Here is a 20,110-nt window from a genome sequence, read left to right on the forward strand (position 1 = left end):
GATGGAGACGCTGGGATGGCCCGAGACGCTAGGATGGATGGAGACGCTGGGATGGCCCGAGACGCTAGGATGGATGGAGACGCTGGGATGGCCCGAGACGCTAGGATGGATGGCAACACTGAGATGGCCTGGGTCGCTGGGAGGGTTGGAGTAGCTGGTGTCCGTCTGGAATGCAGACTCTTGCCTGGGACTGTCATTGCTCTCCTCCTGGTTGAGACTTTCATTCACCATGACCACAGCGAGCTCCCCGGGCACGTGCTGACTCCTACAGTCTTACGGCCGTCCCCCTAGAACTGGGCGAGGGAACACTTGTCCTGGAGCGCGCCTCTGTTCGCAGAGAAAGAGACCTCAGATGCTGAGAGGTCTTCCTGCGCTCACTCCCAGACTCCTCTCACTGGTCCCTGGGAACCCTTGCTCCCTCCCTCGGAAACTGTTGTCCCCAGGTCGGCCGCAGTCGCCTCGCCCCGCGCTCTCAGGCTGTTCGGATGAAGCGCTGACCGTCCTGGAAAACGGCTGCTCCCTGAACTGCGGCCGGGCCGGCTAGGTTCGCTCCCGGGCAGGCTGGGGCCTCGCCCCCTCGGGCGCACGTGACCGCCCCGCCCCCCCGGCCTGCCCGGCTACCCACGCCCCGCAACCCCTCCCACCCAGGCTCCCCTGTCCTCCTGAGCCGGGGCACGGCGCTTGTTTCGCCATAGCTTGGGGTGCATTCCTCCCCGACGTCCCGGGCACCATGGAAACCGCCCGGGTTAGCCCCCACCCCCCACCCTGCCCCTAAATTCAGTTGTCCCCCAACTCCCGGAGGACATCGCTGGATGATCCCTCACATCCTTCCGAGGTCAGAGTCTTCTCGGGGGGCCAGGGCGTGTGCCCTGAGGCCCGGGTACCCCAAAACGCGCAGGGTGGGGGGAGGTGATCCAAGGCAGATGCCCGACTTTCTCTCCCCGTCCCGTGCTGAACTGTATGGGTGATAGTTCGGCGTCCCTGGTCAAAGCTTGCTTTTCTCGGGGCCCTCCCTGCGGACAAAGTCTTATTTGGTGAAGTCCTACATGAACTTAAAGGAAAGGGCTGTTTAGTCTCTGGCCGCTTCCGGAGGCCTCCCACGAGGGAACCCCGGGAGCCCAGCACAGCCTGGAGTAGAAGCTGTCGGAAGTGTCGCCGTCTGCGCTGGCCCTGGGCGTGGCGTTGAGAGGTAGTTTTGGAAGCCTCGGTCGTCCCAGGCTGCCACCTGCCGATCCTCTGAGAGTCTCGTCGCAGCCTTCGAGGCCTGCAGGGGAGGAAGGCTGGCTTGCGGTGGTCCCGACAACCCCAAGGAACACACATTCTCGGTTCCGTTCCGGATTAGCGATTTAGGAACCACCTCTGGGCCCCCAGTTTCTTCTACAAAATGTGGATGGTGAAATAATTTTCTTGTTAGAAAAAAAAAAAAATCCCTGGCTGATTATTCATTCTGCAAAATGTCGCCTGTCCAGACAAAACGCTAGCATTTTGTTGCACCGTTGGAAACGTGCTTAATGTATTACTTCATGTGTGAGAATCCCCGGACTTCTATGACGTAGTTTTAACTATTGCTTCCCGTGTGTGTGTGTTGCATGTCCATGCACAGCAGGCTTTGAAAACCACCCAGCTACCCTCAGCCCTCTTGCCTCATTTTATAGACAAGCCTCTTAGAAGCAAGTTATTGTGAGGTCTCAGTTGGCCTGAAGAGCCAAACTTCTCATCATTCTTGTTTCCATGCAGCTACGCAAGAGCAGTCGGAGCTGCAGCCTGGGAGTCCCCTGGGAACTTGGTGGTGGTTTTGTTTTTTGTTTTGTTTTGTTTTGAGACAGGGTTGCTCAGTGTAGCTCAGGGTGGCTTTGAGCTCCAGTTCCTCTTGCCCCCTAAATGCTTGGAATTCAGGTGTATGCCACCATGCCTGGCCCCAGAGAGCTCCTTAAAAGGGAGGATCCCAGCCAGGCGCTGTACCCCATGCCTGTAATCCCAGCACTCTGGGAGGCAGAGGCAGGAGGATGGCTGTGAGATTGAGGCCAGCCTGGCCTACAAAGCGAGTCCAGGACAGCCAACCCTGTCTCGAAAAACAACAACAAAACCAACACTGCTTCCTTCTCCTCCCACGCCCACCTTTTAGAGTTCTGGGGTGATGGTTACAACTCGAGTTGCACATTAGAATCAAGGATGGGTGGCAGTGAAGAGAGATGGTTTGGGATGTAAGAGGGCTTGCTGCTTTCCCAGAGGACCCTGGTTCAGTTCCCGCCACTCACACTGAGTGGCTCACCAACATGGAGGAAATCTCGTACCCTCTTCCAGCCTCGGGCACCAGCACACATGGGCACGTGTATACAGACATAAAGGTAGGTAACAATAAAATAATAATAATCGTTTAAAAAGAGAATCAACGGGGGTGGTGGTGGTTGGTTTTGTGGGGGTATCCCCAAGACAAGATGGCGCCGACACAGGTTTAAGCCAATAGAGGTAGAAGTTTTTATTGGCCAGCTGGCAACTGCACTGGGTGTAGCACCGAGTCTTTCTCAGGACAAAAACCATTTGCTGGGTTGACACACCTCAGTTAGCAAGAACAGTTAGCCAGAAGCAGAACTACAGAAGCCAGAAAGCAAGCTTAAAACATTTAGAGACTTCCCCAGGATTCTGGATCAGGTCTTTGTTTTCGTTTTAGCAGGTGGTACTGCCTGTGTGCTGAGTTTAATAGCCCGAATGTGTCCTCCCATCATGGAATCAGTTGTGCTGAGGTCTGGAGGGCTGTCCCGGGTAGGAGACAAATCAATACATCTGAGGACCCCAGATTTACTACTGGCTCCGGGCAGAGAAGAGCATTTTTTGCTAACTCACTGACTAGAATGCTGGAAGCATGCATTTTCATTACATGATGGGATAGTCGTAGAGAGCTTGTGCCCATTGAAGGGTTTCTGTACTCATTCGATACCCCACACTCTTCCAGTCTCTCTAGGGTTCTCCTCCTCCTCCCGGGAGTGCGGGAACCTTCCTTAGGTGAGCATGACCTCGCTCCAAACTCTTAGACTACCCTTTTCATTTAGACGGGACTTATGTAGCCCACATTGGCCCCCCTCTTTATGCCTCCTGCCTTTCAGCTCCCAAGTGCTGGGATTGCAAGTATGGGCTACCAAACATGGCTTCTTTAGTGCTGGGAATCAAACCCAGCGCCTGTTCCTGCTAAGCAGGTACTGTATTAACTGAGCCATGTTGCCAGCCCTTACAGTATATTCTCCATTAGGCAGATATGGAAACTGAGGCCGTGTGTGTGTGTGTGTGTGTGTGTGTGTGTGTGTTTTGTGTCTGTGTGTGGTATGTGTGTGTACCTGATTTGTGTGTCTCTGTGCGTATGTGTATATGTGTGCATGTATGTGTGATGTATGTGTCTGTGTGAGTGTGTGTGTGCATGTGGGTTAATGTGTGTGTGTCTGTGTGTGTGTGTGTGTGTATATATATATATATATATACACATGTGTGGTGTGCTGTGTCTGTGTGCATATATCTGTGTGTGTACATGTGTGTGAGTGTGGGGGTGTGTATCTCTGTGTGTGAGTGTGTGTGTGCTCGAGTCTGTGTGGGTGTAACTTGTTCTTCAGATTCCCTTGCTAATCAGCATCAGAACAGACAACCATGAGGCAGAATCCTGCCCCATGTGGCTTGGTCATGCTCTCAGAACAGTGTTCTAGTGGCAAATTCCAGGGTCTAACCTGAGATTTGCGCTTGTTTTTGTTGTGGAATGGGTCTGGTTTGCTGTGTGCTCCGGAGTGGATCTGCTTAGAAGTTCTACTCTTCTCTGGGATCTTGGAAGAAGGGCTTAATTCCTCCACATCTAACAAATGAACATTGATCACTCTTGATTCGCTCAGGCATGATGGTGCATGCCCGTGATTCCAGCACTCTGGAGGCAGAGGCAGGCAGATCTCTGGGAGTCCCAGGCCAGACTGGTCTACAGATCAAGTCCAGGACTCCACAGGGAAATCCTGTCTCCACGAACAAACAGTGGTGTTGAGGCTGTCGCTAGTGACTGTTGCTGGTTGAGTTCCACCAGGGGCCAGATGGCTCTATAACTTTTAGGTGGATATTACACAGAGAGGTTCTTTAGTCATCTATCGTAAAGACATGTCTTGAGTAGCTTCCTATGTGTTCTCTCTACCTATGTGTCCCATCTACAGGTATCTGCAGGCACACATTGTGGAACATGGGTCTACACACCTGAGGGATTTCTTTCCGATAGAGGGCTCTGGTTTGGGATTGAGCCCAATCGCCAGGGAATGAAGGAATCTCTGGAACTGTGAACTCCATCCAGCCTGGCCCCTGAAGGATACCAGCAAAGTTTCCCCCCTGGTGGTGAAGAGCAGCTTGACACAGTAAGCACAAAAATTGAAGTGAAAAAATGTCAACCTCCCATCAGGCTGATCTCAAACTCGAAGAGATCTACCTGCCTCTGCCTCCCATGTGCTTGGCTTAACGGAGTGTGCCTGGTGAGGATATGAATTTGGATCCCCAAACACAAGTGAGAGTCTGGGCATAGGCAGCATGTGCCTGTAGTCACAGCACTGGGAAAGTGGTGACATTAGGATTCCTGGGGCTTGACTCTTAGCTAGTCTTGCTGAATCAGGTTCAGTGAGAGACCTTGTCTCCAAAACTAGGGTGGAGAGCAATTGAAGAAGACACGAGACCTCAACCTCTGACGTTCACACGCATAAACACACATTTGCACACACCTACGAACACACATATGCATGCACATAAACGTACATACAATAAACTACATAAATAAATAATAAATCAGTTAAGTTGAATCAAATTTAATAGAGTTATTTCACAGAGACCCTTAGGAGGTGCCTAGGGTGTGGTCAGCTCTGAGTTAGCGTTAAGATGGACACTTGAGACTCCAAACCCTGGCCAGAGCAGAGAGGAATGCCTCCCTGGCTATGGTGTATTCTCCAAAAGATGTATCAAGCTGCCTCCTCAGCAATACTGGTTGTGGCGTCAGATGTCCCATTATCCACTCCTGAATCTTATTTAACTAGTTTCTGGTTTCTGACCATTTTTGCATCTAGTATCTTCATACTTATAAGTTCTTTTTTTTTAAAAGATTTATTTATTAATTGTATGTATTGTTGTCATGCATACCAGAAGAGGAAATCAAATGCCATTATAATTTATTCATTATATATCCCAATTGAAGCCCCCTCCCCCAACACCCCCCTGGTCCCACCCTCTCTTCCTCTTCCCCCCATTCCCTTTCCCTAGTCCAATGAAGAGGGAATTCTCCACTATTGCCATCTGCCCATAGCCTGTTAATCTTTAAGGTTTTATCTCTTCCATTTATAACTCAGTTCCCTTTCCTCCACCTTCTGAGCCATTCCAAGGTCCACCCTTCAGGAAACCCAGAGCCTGAGAACTGTCCAGAACTCTCTCCCAATCACTGTCAATGCCCCGCTGGTCCCCTCGTCTCCTTTCCCATTGCTGCCATCTTGGTTTGGCCTCTCTTGGCCTGTCACCCTCTTCTCATTGTTCTTAGTTCTTCCAGCTTACCGCCAGGCCACTTGATGGGATTTTCTTAGGCTCTTTCCCGTCACTCCCCAACCTCAAGTTTTCCAGTGGCCACCTGATACACTCCCCAGCCCACCGCACAAGGCCTCTCTGACATCATTTGGGACATGCTGCCCACCACTGCCCACTCCTCACTTTTGCTCCAGACACATGGACCCACTTGCAGCTCCCACCAGCAGTATGGACCCAGTTATGCCTTGCACACACCATGCTTTATAATGCAGGGCAGGAGTTGCCCCATGAGGATGCCTCCCACACCCTGGTGGGCTTTATAGAGTCGGACCCACCCTGCTTGTGCATCTTGATGGTAATTCCTGTCACATTCACTTGTAAAGGTTCACTGACTTTAAGTCCCTTACTTCTGAAAGTCCTTTAAGTTTCTGGATCCTATCCCATCCATCTTCAAACCCCAACTCAGCTCCATGTCTAGCTCCATGAGGACTAGGGACTGACTTCTTGCCTAGTTTCCCAGAGGAGTCCTACCTTAGGTGGCCTCAAAGTTTAATATAGGTTAAATGCTTCTTAATGAATAAAAAACAAAAATGTCCCTTCATGAAATGAGACATGCTAGACGTCTAATTGGAGGAACATGCGCCTTTAATCCCAGCCCTCAGGGAGACAGAGGCAGGAGGCATTTCTGTGAGTTCTAGGCCAGCCAGGTCTACCAAGGGAGTCTAGGACAGCCAGGGCTACACAGAGAAACCCTGTCTTGAAAAACCAAAACCAAACCAAACAAAAAAGTAACTAAAACACAAGTGCTGAAGAGGAAGGAGATTTTTTTCTTTTTTGCATAATCTACAGAAAGCCCAGGGATGTGAGGCCCTCTTTGCATAACAGAATAGGGAACCTGTATGCAGAGAGCTTTGCTGATTGCCAGGCCCATAGTCAAAAGTACAGAGTAACAAAGCAAAGGGGTGCTGACTGGGGAAGGCTCTGCGGTTAATGGAGCCAGCATGTTGGAGGAAATACAGACAGAGAACCATCAGGTTCCGCCATGATGTTTACGGGAATGAAACTTGAGCCCAGAAAACTGAGTTAGTCATTCATTCATTCATTCATTCATTCATTCATTCATTCACCACTGTAACCTCCCACGGGTCAGTCAGGCCCTGGGTGTACAGAAAAAGAACAAAAAGTGGGGTTCTTGCCCACACAGAAGCGGTGGGGCAGATTGTCTTGGTACCACAGTGAATGCCATGGGAGAGAGCCATGCTGAGTCAGAGGCTGGCAAAGCCAGGAGTTGGGAGGCTCTTGGTGTTAAAGTCATTACCTGCTGCAGGGTGTGGCTGCCATACCCTGCCCTCTACCTAGGGGCAGGGCTTCTCTCCCAGAGGCCCTTCACTATATGATCCAGACATCTTAGTGCCTTGGCCCCCTTTTTGCCCTTTCCTCCTTCCCCCACCTTCCTGCCCTCTCTCTCTTCCCTTCCCCTCCCCTCCCCTTCCCTCGATGCTTCCAACAAACCTGCATTTATATAATAAAGCTTCATCTCCTTGCCTTCCAGGAGCTTATGGTCAAGGCAACAGGGTAGATGCCATCAAGTACCCATGTGTGCACATAAGGCTTCTCAGAAAAAGAGTAAGAGCTCTAATTGTAGGATGTGCTAGAGATCTTAAGAGTTGACAAAATTGAAAAAGGCAGCCTGGTCAGAGAGGACAATGAGCAAGGACCCTGTGCTGGGAAGGAAAATTTGTTTGTTTTGCTTTGTTTTTGGAATTGAACCTAGTTAGCATAGCTAGAGAAGAGGGAAGATCAGAAGTGAGAGACAGAAGTGGGGGTGGAAGAGTGAAGGTGTGAAGAGAGAAGAGACAGGAAGGGGAAAGGAAAGGGAAGGAAGGAAGGAAGGAAGGAAGGAAGGAAGGAAGGAAGGAAGGAAGGAAGGAAGGAAGGACAAAGAAGAAAGAAGAAAGAAAAAGAAAGAGGGAGGGGGAAAGGGATGAGCTGGATCTGAAGAGCAAAGAGGAGCAACTGGGAGGTTTAAAGTAAATGGGTTGTGTCTGTTCTGAGACTGGGAGCGATGGCTCTGATTGCTTTGGGGAGAATCCAAAGTCAGAGAGACCTCACAGGAGGATGTTGAGGTCCGTCAGGTGAGAATGAGATTCATGAGCTGAACCGAGCTAACAGGATGGGAAGAAATAGGCAGGGGGTGGGTGGGGGTGGGCAGAAGGAGGAGGCTGGATTTGAACCATGGTGTGGGGGTGATGAGGATGGAGTCAGGATAAATGTCCTGACTGGGTTTCTAGGAGATCTGGGTGGATGGGTGGTGAGATTAGTAACCTCATTATTATTTCAATAATGATATATCATTATTAATAACTTTATTAATAATTCTGAAATGTTGTATTTCGGGAAGAGGGATAAATGCACGTGTCTGCTGTTTACTGTCCCACCACTCTCTCAGCCACTGTCAGATGGAAGTTTAAAAACTGAGCAGTGGTGGTGCATGCCTTGAATCCCAGCGCTCAGGAGGCAGGGGCAGGCAGATCTTTGAGTGTGAGGCCAGCCTGGTCTACAGAGTGAGTTTCAGGACAGCCAGGGCTACACAGAGAAACCATGTCTGGGGGTGGGGGATGTGTGTGTGTGTATGTGTGTGTGTGTGTGTGTGTGTGTGCACATGTATGTAGTTTTTGAGACAGTTTTTCGATATAGACCAGGCTGATCTCTAAGTCACTGTAAATGACCTTGAATTCCTTATCCTCTACCTCTACCTCCCAGGGCTGGGATGACAGACATGTGGCCCTATGCCAACTGCCAGGGAAATTACTTTAAATTCAGGATGTGAGTTCCCATGAGATGCCAGTAGCCAAATGGTATGAAAATCAGCGAGTCCCAAGTCCCTTGTCATCTTTCTCTGCTGGCATCATGCCTCCTCAAACCACTAAATGAAGCTGCTGTGCTTTCCAGTGCCTTGGCAAGCCTTGGGCTTCACGCACATTCACTCTTTCCTTTGTAAGGACCGTTCCTGTGGCCAGAGTGTGACCCAGGAGCACCCCTACATTTGGGCTGCCCAGGCCTGAGTCTTCAATCACAGGCATTCTGCAGGCGATCCTAGAGTCTAGGTGTGGCTTAGCTTATTTTCATTCTTTCTTTTATGCGCATGGCTGTTTTGCTTGCATGTATATCTGTGAGCATGCGTACAGCAGTGCCCTCTGGAGTTCAGAAGGGGGTGTTGGATTCTCTAGGGCGTTGGACTGGAGTTGCATAACTCCACGTGAGAGCTGGGGATCGAATCCACATCCTCTAGAAGAGCAGCAAATGCTCTTAAATGCTGAGCCGTCCCTCCAAACACCTTCCTCCTCTCTTTGAGGTGGGGTCTCACTATGTGGCCCCAGCTGGCCTGAAATCACTATGTAGAATAGGGTGGCTTCAAACTCAGTCTTCTGCTTCCTGAGTGCTGGGATTAAAGGCGAAAGGTGACAAAGTGTTTTATTGCTGGAAGCACTTGCATTTTATTTTAATAAACACCTAAAGTTGTGGGAAAGAAGTTCTAAGAACAGGGTTTCAGGCATCCCGTAAGGCGTGGAAGAGATTATAGACATGTGTGTGTGTGTGTGTGTGTGTGTACATATTCTTGGGCTCCTGTTCAATGTATTACATGTTGTCACTCTAAGGTCTGATCATTTGGTCACTGGACACTTGACCACAGCTTTATCATAGGAACAATTTGTCAACAGGACACGTCAATATATTAATGCATTATTTTAAAACCTATTAAGCTTCCACATTTTAATAATTTATCTTCAAGCAATATTCATCAGATTACCTTGATTACCTTCATCTGTTCCTTAGCTCATTGTGCCCTTCATCCCTGTTCCTTCATGCTCATCATTGATGGCTTGTGTTGACAACCTGACTTGGCCCGAGTCATAGATCCTGCTTTGTGTCGAGTGTTTTCCTCTGCAGCCTGGCTTACCCTACTGTGGTGGCCACAAAGCTTCTAGTGGGATTTCACTCCAGTACTGTGTACCCCGTGTCCTGCTTTCTGTCTGAAACTATGTTCCTTCAGTCTTGAGAGAGTGCTCCGTTGACAGAGGGACAGTTCGTACATTGGAGTCCATGAATGCTTTGGGAGTTTATAAATGCTTGGAATCCTCCTGCCAAAAGTTGATGAGTTCATGTGTGTTTTGTTGAGGGGAAGCAGAGAGCCTATAGAGACCTTCCAAGCATTTGGGGGTTATATGGGGTCTACCCCCAAATAAAAGAAATCGGTGGTTTAGGTGCCTGATTTATATATTTCAAGTATTAAAAAAAAAAAATCCACCATGGGGCACATCATTGGGCGTGTTTACTGCTGTTACTATCAACACCACTTTTATTTTATCACCATGGCCACCAATTTATGTAGTTGTATTAGTCAGGGTTCTCTAGAAGAACAAAACTGACAGAATGAATATATATATGATTTTATTTCTATGGTTTTTTTTTTTTTTTTTGGTTTTTTAAAGCAGGATTTCTTGGGGCTGGAGAGATGGCTTAGTGAGTAAGAGCACTTCCTGCTCTTCCAAAGGACCCTGGTTCAATTCCCAGCACCTACATGGAAGTTCACAACTGTCTGTAAAGCCAATTCCAAAGGATCTGACACCTTCACACTAATGCACATAAAATAAAGTTAAATAAATAAAAATAAAATATTTTAAAAAACAAAACAACACAAAAACAGGATTTCTCTGTGTGGCCTTGGCTGTTCTGGACTTTCTTTGTAGGCCAGGATGGCTTTGAAATTCACATTGCTCCACCTGCCTCTGCCTCCCAGAGCACTGGGGTCATAGGTGTGTGCTGTTGCGCCCTGCTCAAAATCTTTTTTAAATGTTTGTCTCTAAACTGTAGGCTCAAGTAAAATAAAAGATAAATTAAATGCTTCCTTACCTCAAGAGGGAAGAAGTGGGCTGGAGAAGTGGCTCAGAAGTTAGAGCACTGGCTGTTTTTCCAAAGGTCCTGAGTTCAGTTCCCAGCAACCACATGGTGGCTCACAATCATCTATAATAAGATCTGGTGCAGGCAGAATATGTATATGTAATAAATAAATAAATCTTAAAAAAAAAAAGAGGGAAGAACCAGGGCATAGTCACAATCTAAGCAAAACTCACTCTTAACAGCGTAAAAAAACCTCAGAGTCCAATATCTAGGATTCACTTACAATCTTCTGAGCTCTAGTAAAGGGTTACTTCTTTGGCTACACTCTCTGCAATACAGACAGTTCGACTTCTAGGTTCCAGCTGGCTCCACTCCATCACTGATGCTGTTCTTGGTGGTCATCCCATTGTATTAGAATCGCCAAAATGCCGGGGTCTTCTGTAGCTGGGCTGTACTTCCACCAGTAGCCTCTCCTGGGCTCCCTTCATGGTGCCAAGACTCAACTTCTCTGCATGACCCCTTCAGGCCTGGGCCTTTAACTGACACTGAGGCTCACCTCTCCCAGTGCCAAGCCTTAGCTGCTCTCCATGACCCCCTTCATGCCTTCAAAACCAGTATTGCCTGGGTGACTCCTACACCACCAAATTTGGCTGTCAGTTCAAAGCACAACCTTGGCCACCTCTGGAGCCCAGCTCGTGTGTGCTGACTCTCCGGAAACACTTCCCAGAAGACAACATCTCGGTGATGCTGATCTGTTCTTCATCACTGCTATTTTCTCAGTTCCAGGTAACCATCATCAGCTGCCCCAGTTTCACTTCAGTGGTACCAGTGTCTTGTTAATTACAGCTGACTCTTTAGGCTCAGCTGACCAGAATCTTAATTCAAATTAGCAAATATGCAGCCAGGGAGATGAGGGGTTGGGTGGCACATGGCTTTAATCCCAGCACTCTTGGGAGGCAGAGGCAGGTGAATCTCTGAGTTTTGAGGCCACTCTTGTCTACGAACCCAGTTCCAGGACAACCGGAGCTACACAGAGAAACCCTGTCTTGATAATCTTTAAGTAGTTCTCAGACTTTTCTCTGAACTTCTCAAGCCAGGCTTCCATCATCTGCATTTTTCTCAGCATTTTTCTTCCCGGCTCCTGTGTAACAGCTCACCACATTATGAACCACTCACTTTTTGTTTGTTTGTTTGTTTTTCACCCAAAGCTCCAAAGTTCTTTGATGGTTCTTCCATAAACAACATGGTTATGTATGTCCATGTTTGTGGTACCAATTTCTGTCCTAATTAGGCTTACTATTGCTGTGATAAAAACAAACAAATAAACAAACACAAAAAAAAAACAATGGCCCAAAGCAGCTAATGTGGAGGAAAAAGGGTTTACTTGGCTTACACTTCCACATCACTCTATCATGGAGGGAAGTCAGGGCAGGAACTCAAACAGGGCAGGAACGTGGAAGCAGGATCTGATGCAGCGGTCATGGAGGGGTGCTGCTTACTGGTTTGTTCTTCATGGCTTGCTCAGTCTGCTTTTGAGAGGACCAGGGCTGACCTCCCCCCCCCCAAAAAAAAAAGGTCATCAGTCCCAGGAACTAGGAACTAGGCTGTAGGTCACCAGTTCCAGGAACAAGACCATAAAAGTCCTTAACCAAGGAATAGCCTGGAGGTAACCACAAGAATGGGAAGGTATCTTATCTCAGGGTGGGCATCTGTGCTGGGCAGCCCACCAACTTTGTAGTACTGAACATTCATGGCACAGAAAATGCCTAACTTTCCTGAGGTCTGTAGATGGCTTGCTCAAAGTTAGTTATGTTAGTTAGCTAATCACTTTGTAACAAGCTTCCCCTTACTGAATGTCACCCAATGGTGTAACTGCTAAGCTGGAAATTCCTGGCCCTTGCTCAAACCCCAATAAAAACCCTTCTGCCCCTGAGCTTGGGGCTCTACACTCGAGAACCACTGCATAGATGACAGTGTGGGCCCAAGCCTGAGCTTGTAATTAAGACCCTACTGTGTTTGCAGAGAAATCGGCTCCTTGGAGATCTTTGGGGTTTGAGAGACTTGGGCATAACTCTTTTTTTTATAGAACCCAGGACTACCTGCTCAAGGATGTCCCACCCACAATGGACTGGGCCCTCCTTCATCAATCACTTAAGTAAGAAAATACCCTACAAGCTTGCCTTCAGCCTGATCTTATGGAGGCATTTTCCCAATTGAGGTCCCTTCCTCTCAGATGACTGTAACTTGAGTCAAGTTGACACTAAACTAGCCAGCACAGAAGTACATATCTAATATGGATTTTTCCAGTACAAATTATGAATGTTGGAGGCAACTTTTGAGGGCTAGACCAAGAAGCTACTGGGTTAACTTTGGCCAGAATGAGGTGGTCTTCCATATAAGGCGTGGCCATTGATCCTCCTGCTAGTTGTAGCAAGATGTTGAGGTCCATGCCAGAGGGAACCCTGGCTTCCTTACTTCAGGGGTCCTGGGTCTGAAAGAGAGAACACCCAGAAGAAGTTATGGGATGTGCAGGGAGTGGAAATGGGGAAGTGCTTCTGTTTATCTGCCTACTGATCACTCAAGACCGTATTTCAGTTGAGACAGAAATCACTAGGCGAGCCACACATTTCAGACTGAAGTGACTCCTCACTGCCATAAAGGTCAGCAAAGCCAACCTGCTGACACAGATGCCCCCTCCCCCACCGACTCTTGAGTCATCGTGTCTGAATGACTATGCTGACACAAACAGGTCTCACCAGGTGAATCCAACTGACAAGAAGTGGGGCACAGGGCAGCCTGGCAGAGCAGAAACAGGAAAGCCCAAGGCTCACCGTTAGTCTCTGCTCTGTTACCTCGGGCCAGAGAGCTAGCTGTGCTTCATGTCTGGCTGAACAGGACAGACACAGGAAGCAGAGTTTTTGACATAGTGTGGGTATGGGATTAACTTTGACCCTCACATCTTCAGAGGTGATGTGTGGCGACCAGGTGGAACCCCCAAACCGTACAGAGCTGCCTGTCATTCCTTTATGAATCCCTTTATATTGAGCTCTTGGGTGCCCAGAGCGGTGAGCTTACATCCAGAGGTCACAGCTGTGCGCCCCACTCCTGGCAGAGCAAGGAAGGTGTGACTCCAATGGTCAGCTCAGGGATAAAACAAGAACCAAAACTTGGTGTATACAGTTCTCCTTGTCACTAGGTGGCAACACTACCAAGGCCTGCTGTAATTCTGATCCTGGAGAGCCTTCTCCAGCATCTCAAGCTTGGCTGGCCAGAGCCCCAGTTTTGAAGGCAGCACAGGCCAGTCTAAGTGCTGTGTCCGCACTTCACCCTGGCAAACCAGCTAACTTTGTTTGAGACTGTTTCTGCATCCAAGATGAGGATTACAACAGTTCCTTATAACACCCGGAACAGAAAATGAGGCCAAAAACGAGGCTACTGCAGTCTCTGCCATCCCACAGGCCACAGTCCTTTTCCTTACATTATTTTCACCCTTTTGTCCTTCACATCTACCCCAATGTTTATTTCTCTGTTTTTTTTTTTTTTTTTTTTTTTTTTGAGACAGGGTTTCTTTGCTGTCCTGAACTTGCTTTGTAGACCAGGTTGTCCTTGAACTCACAGACTATGCTTGCCTCTGCCTCCCCGAGTTCTGACATTACAAGCAGGGCTCCCAATGCTCATTCCAAAGAAGCACATGAAAGCATTTTGCGGCAGAGAGAGAAGGCAGGAAGTTCCCAAGTGAGATTTTTCTAGGGCAGACCTAACTCTCTCACCCTGTCCTTTTTCTTGGTCTTAATTTTTCCTCTTCTATCCTGAGCTTACTTACGAATCAGGCCCTAAGCTAGGCAGGGCTTTGCTGGGCAGTGAAGCAGAAACAGTCATAAGGACAACCTGGAGAATGCCTCTACCAGCACAGTATCCAAGTTCCTCAGGTGCTTAAGCTGATACCCAGGCTGGATGGAGGGTGGAGGAAGGGCAGGGTCAAACTGATTGCTAGGACAATAAAACACATCAATCCTAACTGGTTAACAGCTCCTGTCTGGGTACCTGCCTAGCCTGGTGCTCTGATTGGTCCATGGCTAGATGGAGATTTGCATACAGCCTTTGAGCCAATGGGCTGGTGGGTTGGTCAGTTTTGCATTGCCATGACAAAGTCCCAGGAAGAGACTACCTAAGGAGGTTGTGTTTAGTTTGTAGTTGGGAGAATTCAAACTCAGTGGGGGTCCTATCCTTTCAGATCTCTGGTGAGGATGGTGGGTGGCAATGATGAGAGCAGATGGCAAAGGGAGTGGTCACACGGTGGGTTAGGAAGAGGGGAGGAAGAGTGGGGGGAGGGAGAGAGGGTGAGAGCATGGCGGTTTGAATACGAATGACCTCCCCCCCTTAGGTTTAGATACCCGAACACCTGGTCCCCAGTTGTTGGTGCAGTTTGAGGAGGGGTAGGAAGAGGTGCTGGAGGAAGTATGTCACTTGGGGGTAGGCTTTGAGGTTTCAAAGCCTTGAGCCATTCTCAGTTCGCTCTCTCTGCTCCCTGCTTACTGTTCAAGACCTGAGCTCTCAGCCTGCTGCTCTAGCCGCTGTGCCTGCCTGCTGTTGTGCTTCTCTGCTGTGACACGCTGGGACCATAAGTCCAAATAAACCCCTCCCTCTGTACAGGCTGCCTTGGTCATTATGTCTCATAACAACAATAGAGAAGTAATTAATACAGGGGAGGGAAGAGGAAGAGGGGACAGGGGGAAGAGGATGAAGCCAGAATCTCCCGTCAGGGAGTACTGTCAATGACCTAAAGAGCTACTCTTGACCTCTGACCCCCTAAAGTTCCCACCATATGCCAGTGACATCACCCTGGAGACCAAAGCTTCAATCAGGAAGCTCTGGGGTTTTGAAACCCCAACCATTACCTAAAGCCAAGTAGCTGTGTTTGGTGTGGGATGGACCGACAGGATAGGCATGAAGCTGGAGGCTGAACTCAGCTCTCCATGGTGCCTTCCAGGTCAGAAGCAGCAATGGTCGTCCAGGTCAGCTAGCTGTTCTGGGGGCTGGTACTTGCCTAGCAGAATGCCTGGCTTCTATTAGGGTACAGTGTCCAAGAGCCCACTCAGGGATCCCCAAGTGTCAGGACCCAGTGTCCCTCCCTGGGAAACCCAGGTATGCTCACTGTCTTTTGGCTTATGCATTTGCTGAAACATATTTAGCTCACAGAATACAAAGGAAGGGATCCTCTGGTCAGGATTCTCGGCTGTGGTGATGGAAGGGCTGCAATCATCTCTGAGGTCTTTTCCTTGAAGAGTCAAATTCCCAGGAGAAATTTTGATTGGCTCAGCCTGTATCACATGATAGCACCTTGACCAGATAAGTCAAAGTCTTGATTGCCAGCCCTAAGCTTAGAAAAAGGCAGTTTTTTTAAAAAAATTTGTTAGCATAGTAATTATATGTATGGGTTTCAATATGACATTTTTATATTTGTATATAATAGTTTGATCATAATTACCCACCAGTACCATCTTTTGTCTCTCCCCGCTCCTTGATCACCTTCCTCTTCCTGACTGATCCCTCTGTACTTCTTAGGTCTTTAGTGATCTAATGGATTTTGTTAGAGTGGCTTCTTGAGCTCCTCCTTGCTCCATGGCAGAATGTTGGCAGGGACAGTCTGTGAGCCCGAGAGTGCAACAGGTTATGCCCAGAAGATAGCATTCCCCGCTGGGCGCTGTGGTGCAAGCCTGTAATCCCAGCACTCTGTGAGGCAGAGGCAGGCGGATCTCTGTGAGTTCAAGGACATCCTGGTCTACAAAGCAAGTCCAGGACAGCCAGGGCCATACAGAGAAACCCTGTCTCAAAAGAAAAAAAAAATAGCATTCCCCAATACTCCCTCCCTTCCTCTGGCTCTCACATTCTTTCCACTTTATTATTGAGCAGCCAGCCACTCCTTTTCATCACTTTGACTGGTTATGGGGCTCTGTTGTTACCATCGCCCACTGTTTAAATAGTCTTCTTTTGTCAAAGCTGACCACAGCACTCTTCAATTGGCATAAGCATTATTTAACAGGCAATGTGACCGGTACATTATTTCCATTTATCGAAACAACACTAGTTGCTTCTCCACTAGAGCCCACACCATCCCAGCCATAGGCTTTAAAAAGGCTTACAGACACCAGTTCCCTTCTGTGGATCAGGTTTCAGACTCAATCAGAAAATGCTTGGTTATCTTCATAACAGCCTTGCCACTGTTACACTGGTGGGCACATCTTGCCTGGAAGGTGGGCAGGGTAGCATGTAAGACTCTAGATGATAAGTCCCTTCTCGGCAGCCTGTGTAGCATCTGCTGGGGCTCTCAGGGTCCAGTCTGAAATGAGGAAGCTTCTGGCTCAGTCCCAGCTTAATCTCCCTATGTCCTGTGACCAGATTGTATAGTCTTTGGCATTAGGGCCTTAACATTCTTGAGGGCATTTGAGAGTCATTTTTAAAAGATTTATTATTATTATTTTAAATTATGTGAACACATGTGTTATCTGTGTATGGGTTTGTGTATTTCCCTTTTTTAAAAAGATTTAAAAATTTAAATTGTGTGTTTGTGTGTGTGTGTGTGTGTGTGTGTGTGTGTGTGTGTCAATGTGAGTTGTGCAAATGGATGCAGTGCCTATGGAGGCCAGAAGAGGGCACCAGGTCCTCGAGCGCTAGAGTTACAGCTGTGTGTGAACTGATAGTAGTGGGTATTGGAAACAGCCTAGGTCCTCCGCAAGAGCTGTGCGTTCTCCTAACTGCTGAGTCATCTCTCCAGCCCCAAGAATGTTTGCTTGGAGGCAGAAACTTGTTTGTATAGCTCTGGCTGACTCTGAACTTGATAAGGTAGACCAGGCTATCCTCAAACTCAAAGAAATGTGCCTGTTCCTTTCTCCCAACTATAATCCTTATTCAGACAAATACATACCAACCAAAGTCAAATTAATTTAATCCAAGTAGATTATTCAAGCCAGCATAAGGTTTTTGTTTATCTTCTTAGAGTGAGTTAACTCAGATCATATATCAGGTACATAAAAAAAAAAGTTTGGGGTGGAGGGTAGGGTGGCTGGAACCATGGTTCTGTTGGCAAAACACTTTGACGAAAGTGGGAGGACCTGAGATCCCCAGCGTCCGCTTTAAGAGCTAGGCCAACACCGCACATCCATAATCGCTTCTGGAGCTCCTAAACTGACTAATCAATGAGCTCCAGGTTCAATGAAAAACCTGTTTCAAAAAATAATATGAAGAGCAGTTGAGAAGTAACCAAAGTTGACCTCTGGCCTGCACACATGTGCTCCTGTGTGTGTGTGTGTGTGTGTGTGTGTGTGTGTGTGTGTGATGCACGGGAGCACAGAGAGGGAGAGGAAGAGGAGAGGAGAGGCAGAGGAGGGGAAGGGAGGGGAGAGGAGGGGAGAGGAGAGACTGCTGGCTAGTTTTCTGTCAACATGACATGATCTAGAGTGGTTTAAGAGGAAGGAACCGCAACTGAGAAAACGCCGCCATAAGCTCAGGTTGTAGGCAAGCCTGTTGGGCATTTTTGTAACCAGTGATTGACGGAGGCGGGCTCAGGCCATTGTGGGTGGAGACACCAATGGGCTGGTGGTCCTGAGTTCTATAAGAAAGCAGGCTGTGCGGCAGGAGCCACCATAATATAATGTGTGGTGGTTAGATGGGAGATAAAGAGTGTTGTAGTCCAAGAATAGCCACACAAACCAGACACCAATCTCAGTCAGACATGGATGGTTAACACCTGTTCCAAGCTGATTGCAAGCAGGGCCACAGAAAGGACTCAGGAGCCTAATTGTGCTACTGGTCTGTCCTTACAGCAGGCTTTTTATAGGAAAACCAAGTGCAGAAGCCCTTGGGGTGGGGGTGGGGGCAGCCAGAAATACATTTTAAGTTCACTTTGGCTAACTAGACAAAGTATTATCAGCTAACCTTGAAGCTGATTGGTCCTAAGTGAGGTAAGAGAGGCGGGGGTCAGAGTCCTCCAGAGTACAGCCAAGTGCAGAGATAAGGCATAGAGTGTAACCAGAGTGCAGCCAAGTATGGAACTAACATAGCATGAATTATGACACTATTGAGTCATAGTAAAATAGAAGATTAACTTGACCCTCTGGCAGGGTTTGTTAGTGTCAGCTTTGAATAACTACCTCTAGGAAGCAGGATTAAAATTTTTTAACTTAATATTACCTTTAAACAAAAATGGATACTGAATACAAAATAGCTTCACCTTTGTAACAAAGAGCAGGTCTGTTGTGGATATAAACATGTTTTTGTTTTGCTCCCAGGTGTGGGATGTGGGACTGATGCAGATGGTCCACAGCAGCAGACTATTTGCCTCATGCTGGCTCTGAGAGGAGCTCTTTGCCAGCTGCAGATATTTTAAATCTGAGGACTCTGGAGAGAGAACAAATGCCAGAGCCCAGAGAGTGTGGAGGAGCTCCGAGAAAGAACAGGCTGCTGCTGCTTCCTCCTGTGGTTCCTGATTGCTGACGATGCAGTGAGACAAGAAGTTGGAGATCTCCTGGAAGGAGGATTGGACTGGCTATAAGGAACCTGATGACCCTAACCAGCAGGAAGCAGCTAAGAGAACTGAGGCCCCTCTCCCACTAACCCTTTATTCTACCTGGTGTTGGGATGTTGGAAGGGATTGGGTGGAGCAGGGAGAAAGAGTTATAAGAAACATAAATAAATGAGTTTTTAAAAAGTACACCAACACAGGCCCTAATGAGAAGTGGAGCAGCTTGAACATCATGAAGAAGAGATGGAACTGGAGACTTGAGGGTGGAGGGTGTTGGGCTTCAGACCCAGACAAGCAGCTTGAAGTGCCTTTTCAACCAAGGTGGATCTGACCTCCAGGTTCTCCCAGCATCCTTTGGTCCCTACCTGCTGCAGGGCATGGCTGCCCTCTCCATCCCAGAGATTCTTCACTATATAATTCAGACATTTTGGGTTCCCTCTCTCTTCTTCTCTTTTTCTTCTCTCTCTTCTTTCTGCATTTCTTCTTCTTCTCCTCCTCCTCCTTCCCTCTCTCTTTCTGTCTGTCTCTCCCTCCCTTCCCCAGCCCCTCCCTCTGTTTGGATACTTTCTGTCTCCCCTTGCATGGTGACTTCTCTGGCCCCATTCTTTGGGACCAGTGAACCCGCCTAATAAACCTGCATTTATGTACTTGTCTTGAATTAGCTCATTTCGACACCGAATAATGCTTATCAGAGAGCAATAGCCTGTTGTGAGTGGCCAGCTCAGCTCCCTGGGGCCACGGTGAGCTCCCTGCCAGAGCTATGTCGGGGTCTGTGGCTATGCAGCAGCAGGAGGGGTCGATGTTGATGTCTGCGACTCATTACCATTAGAGAACATAGGGTCACCCCTGGTTGGGGCAGCCAAGCCACCAGGGACCATGTAGACGTCCTGGGGCTGTGCAGGTCTGGCCCTGCCCCTAACTGACCATCTCTGGCTGTTAGGGAGAGTTGGCTCCACCTCTCACTGGGGGGCAGCCTTCGGGAGGGCAGGCTCTGTACCTCACCAAAGCAGCACAGCAGAGCTGGCCCTGATGGTCGGGGTGTGGGTGAGCTGGCCCTAGGGTGTGAGTGTGGGGGAGCTGATCCTGCTGACACTGACACTCCAGTGCCTTGGGAAAGGTGTCCACAGAACCATGAGCTCTGGAGAGCTGGCCCTCCCCCACCCCTCACCG

General features: G+C 48.3%; 1 protein-coding gene and 1 long non-coding RNA gene across 2 annotated transcripts in view; one reads left to right on the plus strand and one right to left on the minus strand.

Moving 5' to 3' along the window:
• Nucleotides 1-516, minus strand: part of Flvcr2 (FLVCR heme transporter 2) — a 54,769-nt gene extending 54,253 nt beyond the window's left edge. The window contains exon 1 of the mRNA XM_055593248.1: nucleotides 1-516. This exon is cut by the window's left edge and continues 603 nt beyond it. Within this exon, the coding sequence (XP_055449223.1) occupies nucleotides 1-231 (231 nt within the window). The 5' untranslated portion in view covers nucleotides 232-516.
• Nucleotides 517-680: 164 nt separating this feature from the next.
• Nucleotides 681-19,507, plus strand: LOC129666037 (uncharacterized). Its single transcript, XR_008718477.1, has 4 exons — nucleotides 681-835; nucleotides 2,126-2,348; nucleotides 4,179-4,373; nucleotides 18,708-19,507. It is a non-coding gene; the product is annotated as an uncharacterized LOC129666037 (long non-coding RNA).
• The last annotated feature ends 603 nt before the right edge of the window (nucleotides 19,508-20,110 follow it).

Source organism: Psammomys obesus, unplaced genomic scaffold (assembly GCF_907164565.1).
Source record: "Psammomys obesus unplaced genomic scaffold, mPsaObe1.curated_primary_1811, whole genome shotgun sequence".
Taxonomy (NCBI): Eukaryota; Metazoa; Chordata; class Mammalia; order Rodentia; family Muridae; genus Psammomys; species Psammomys obesus.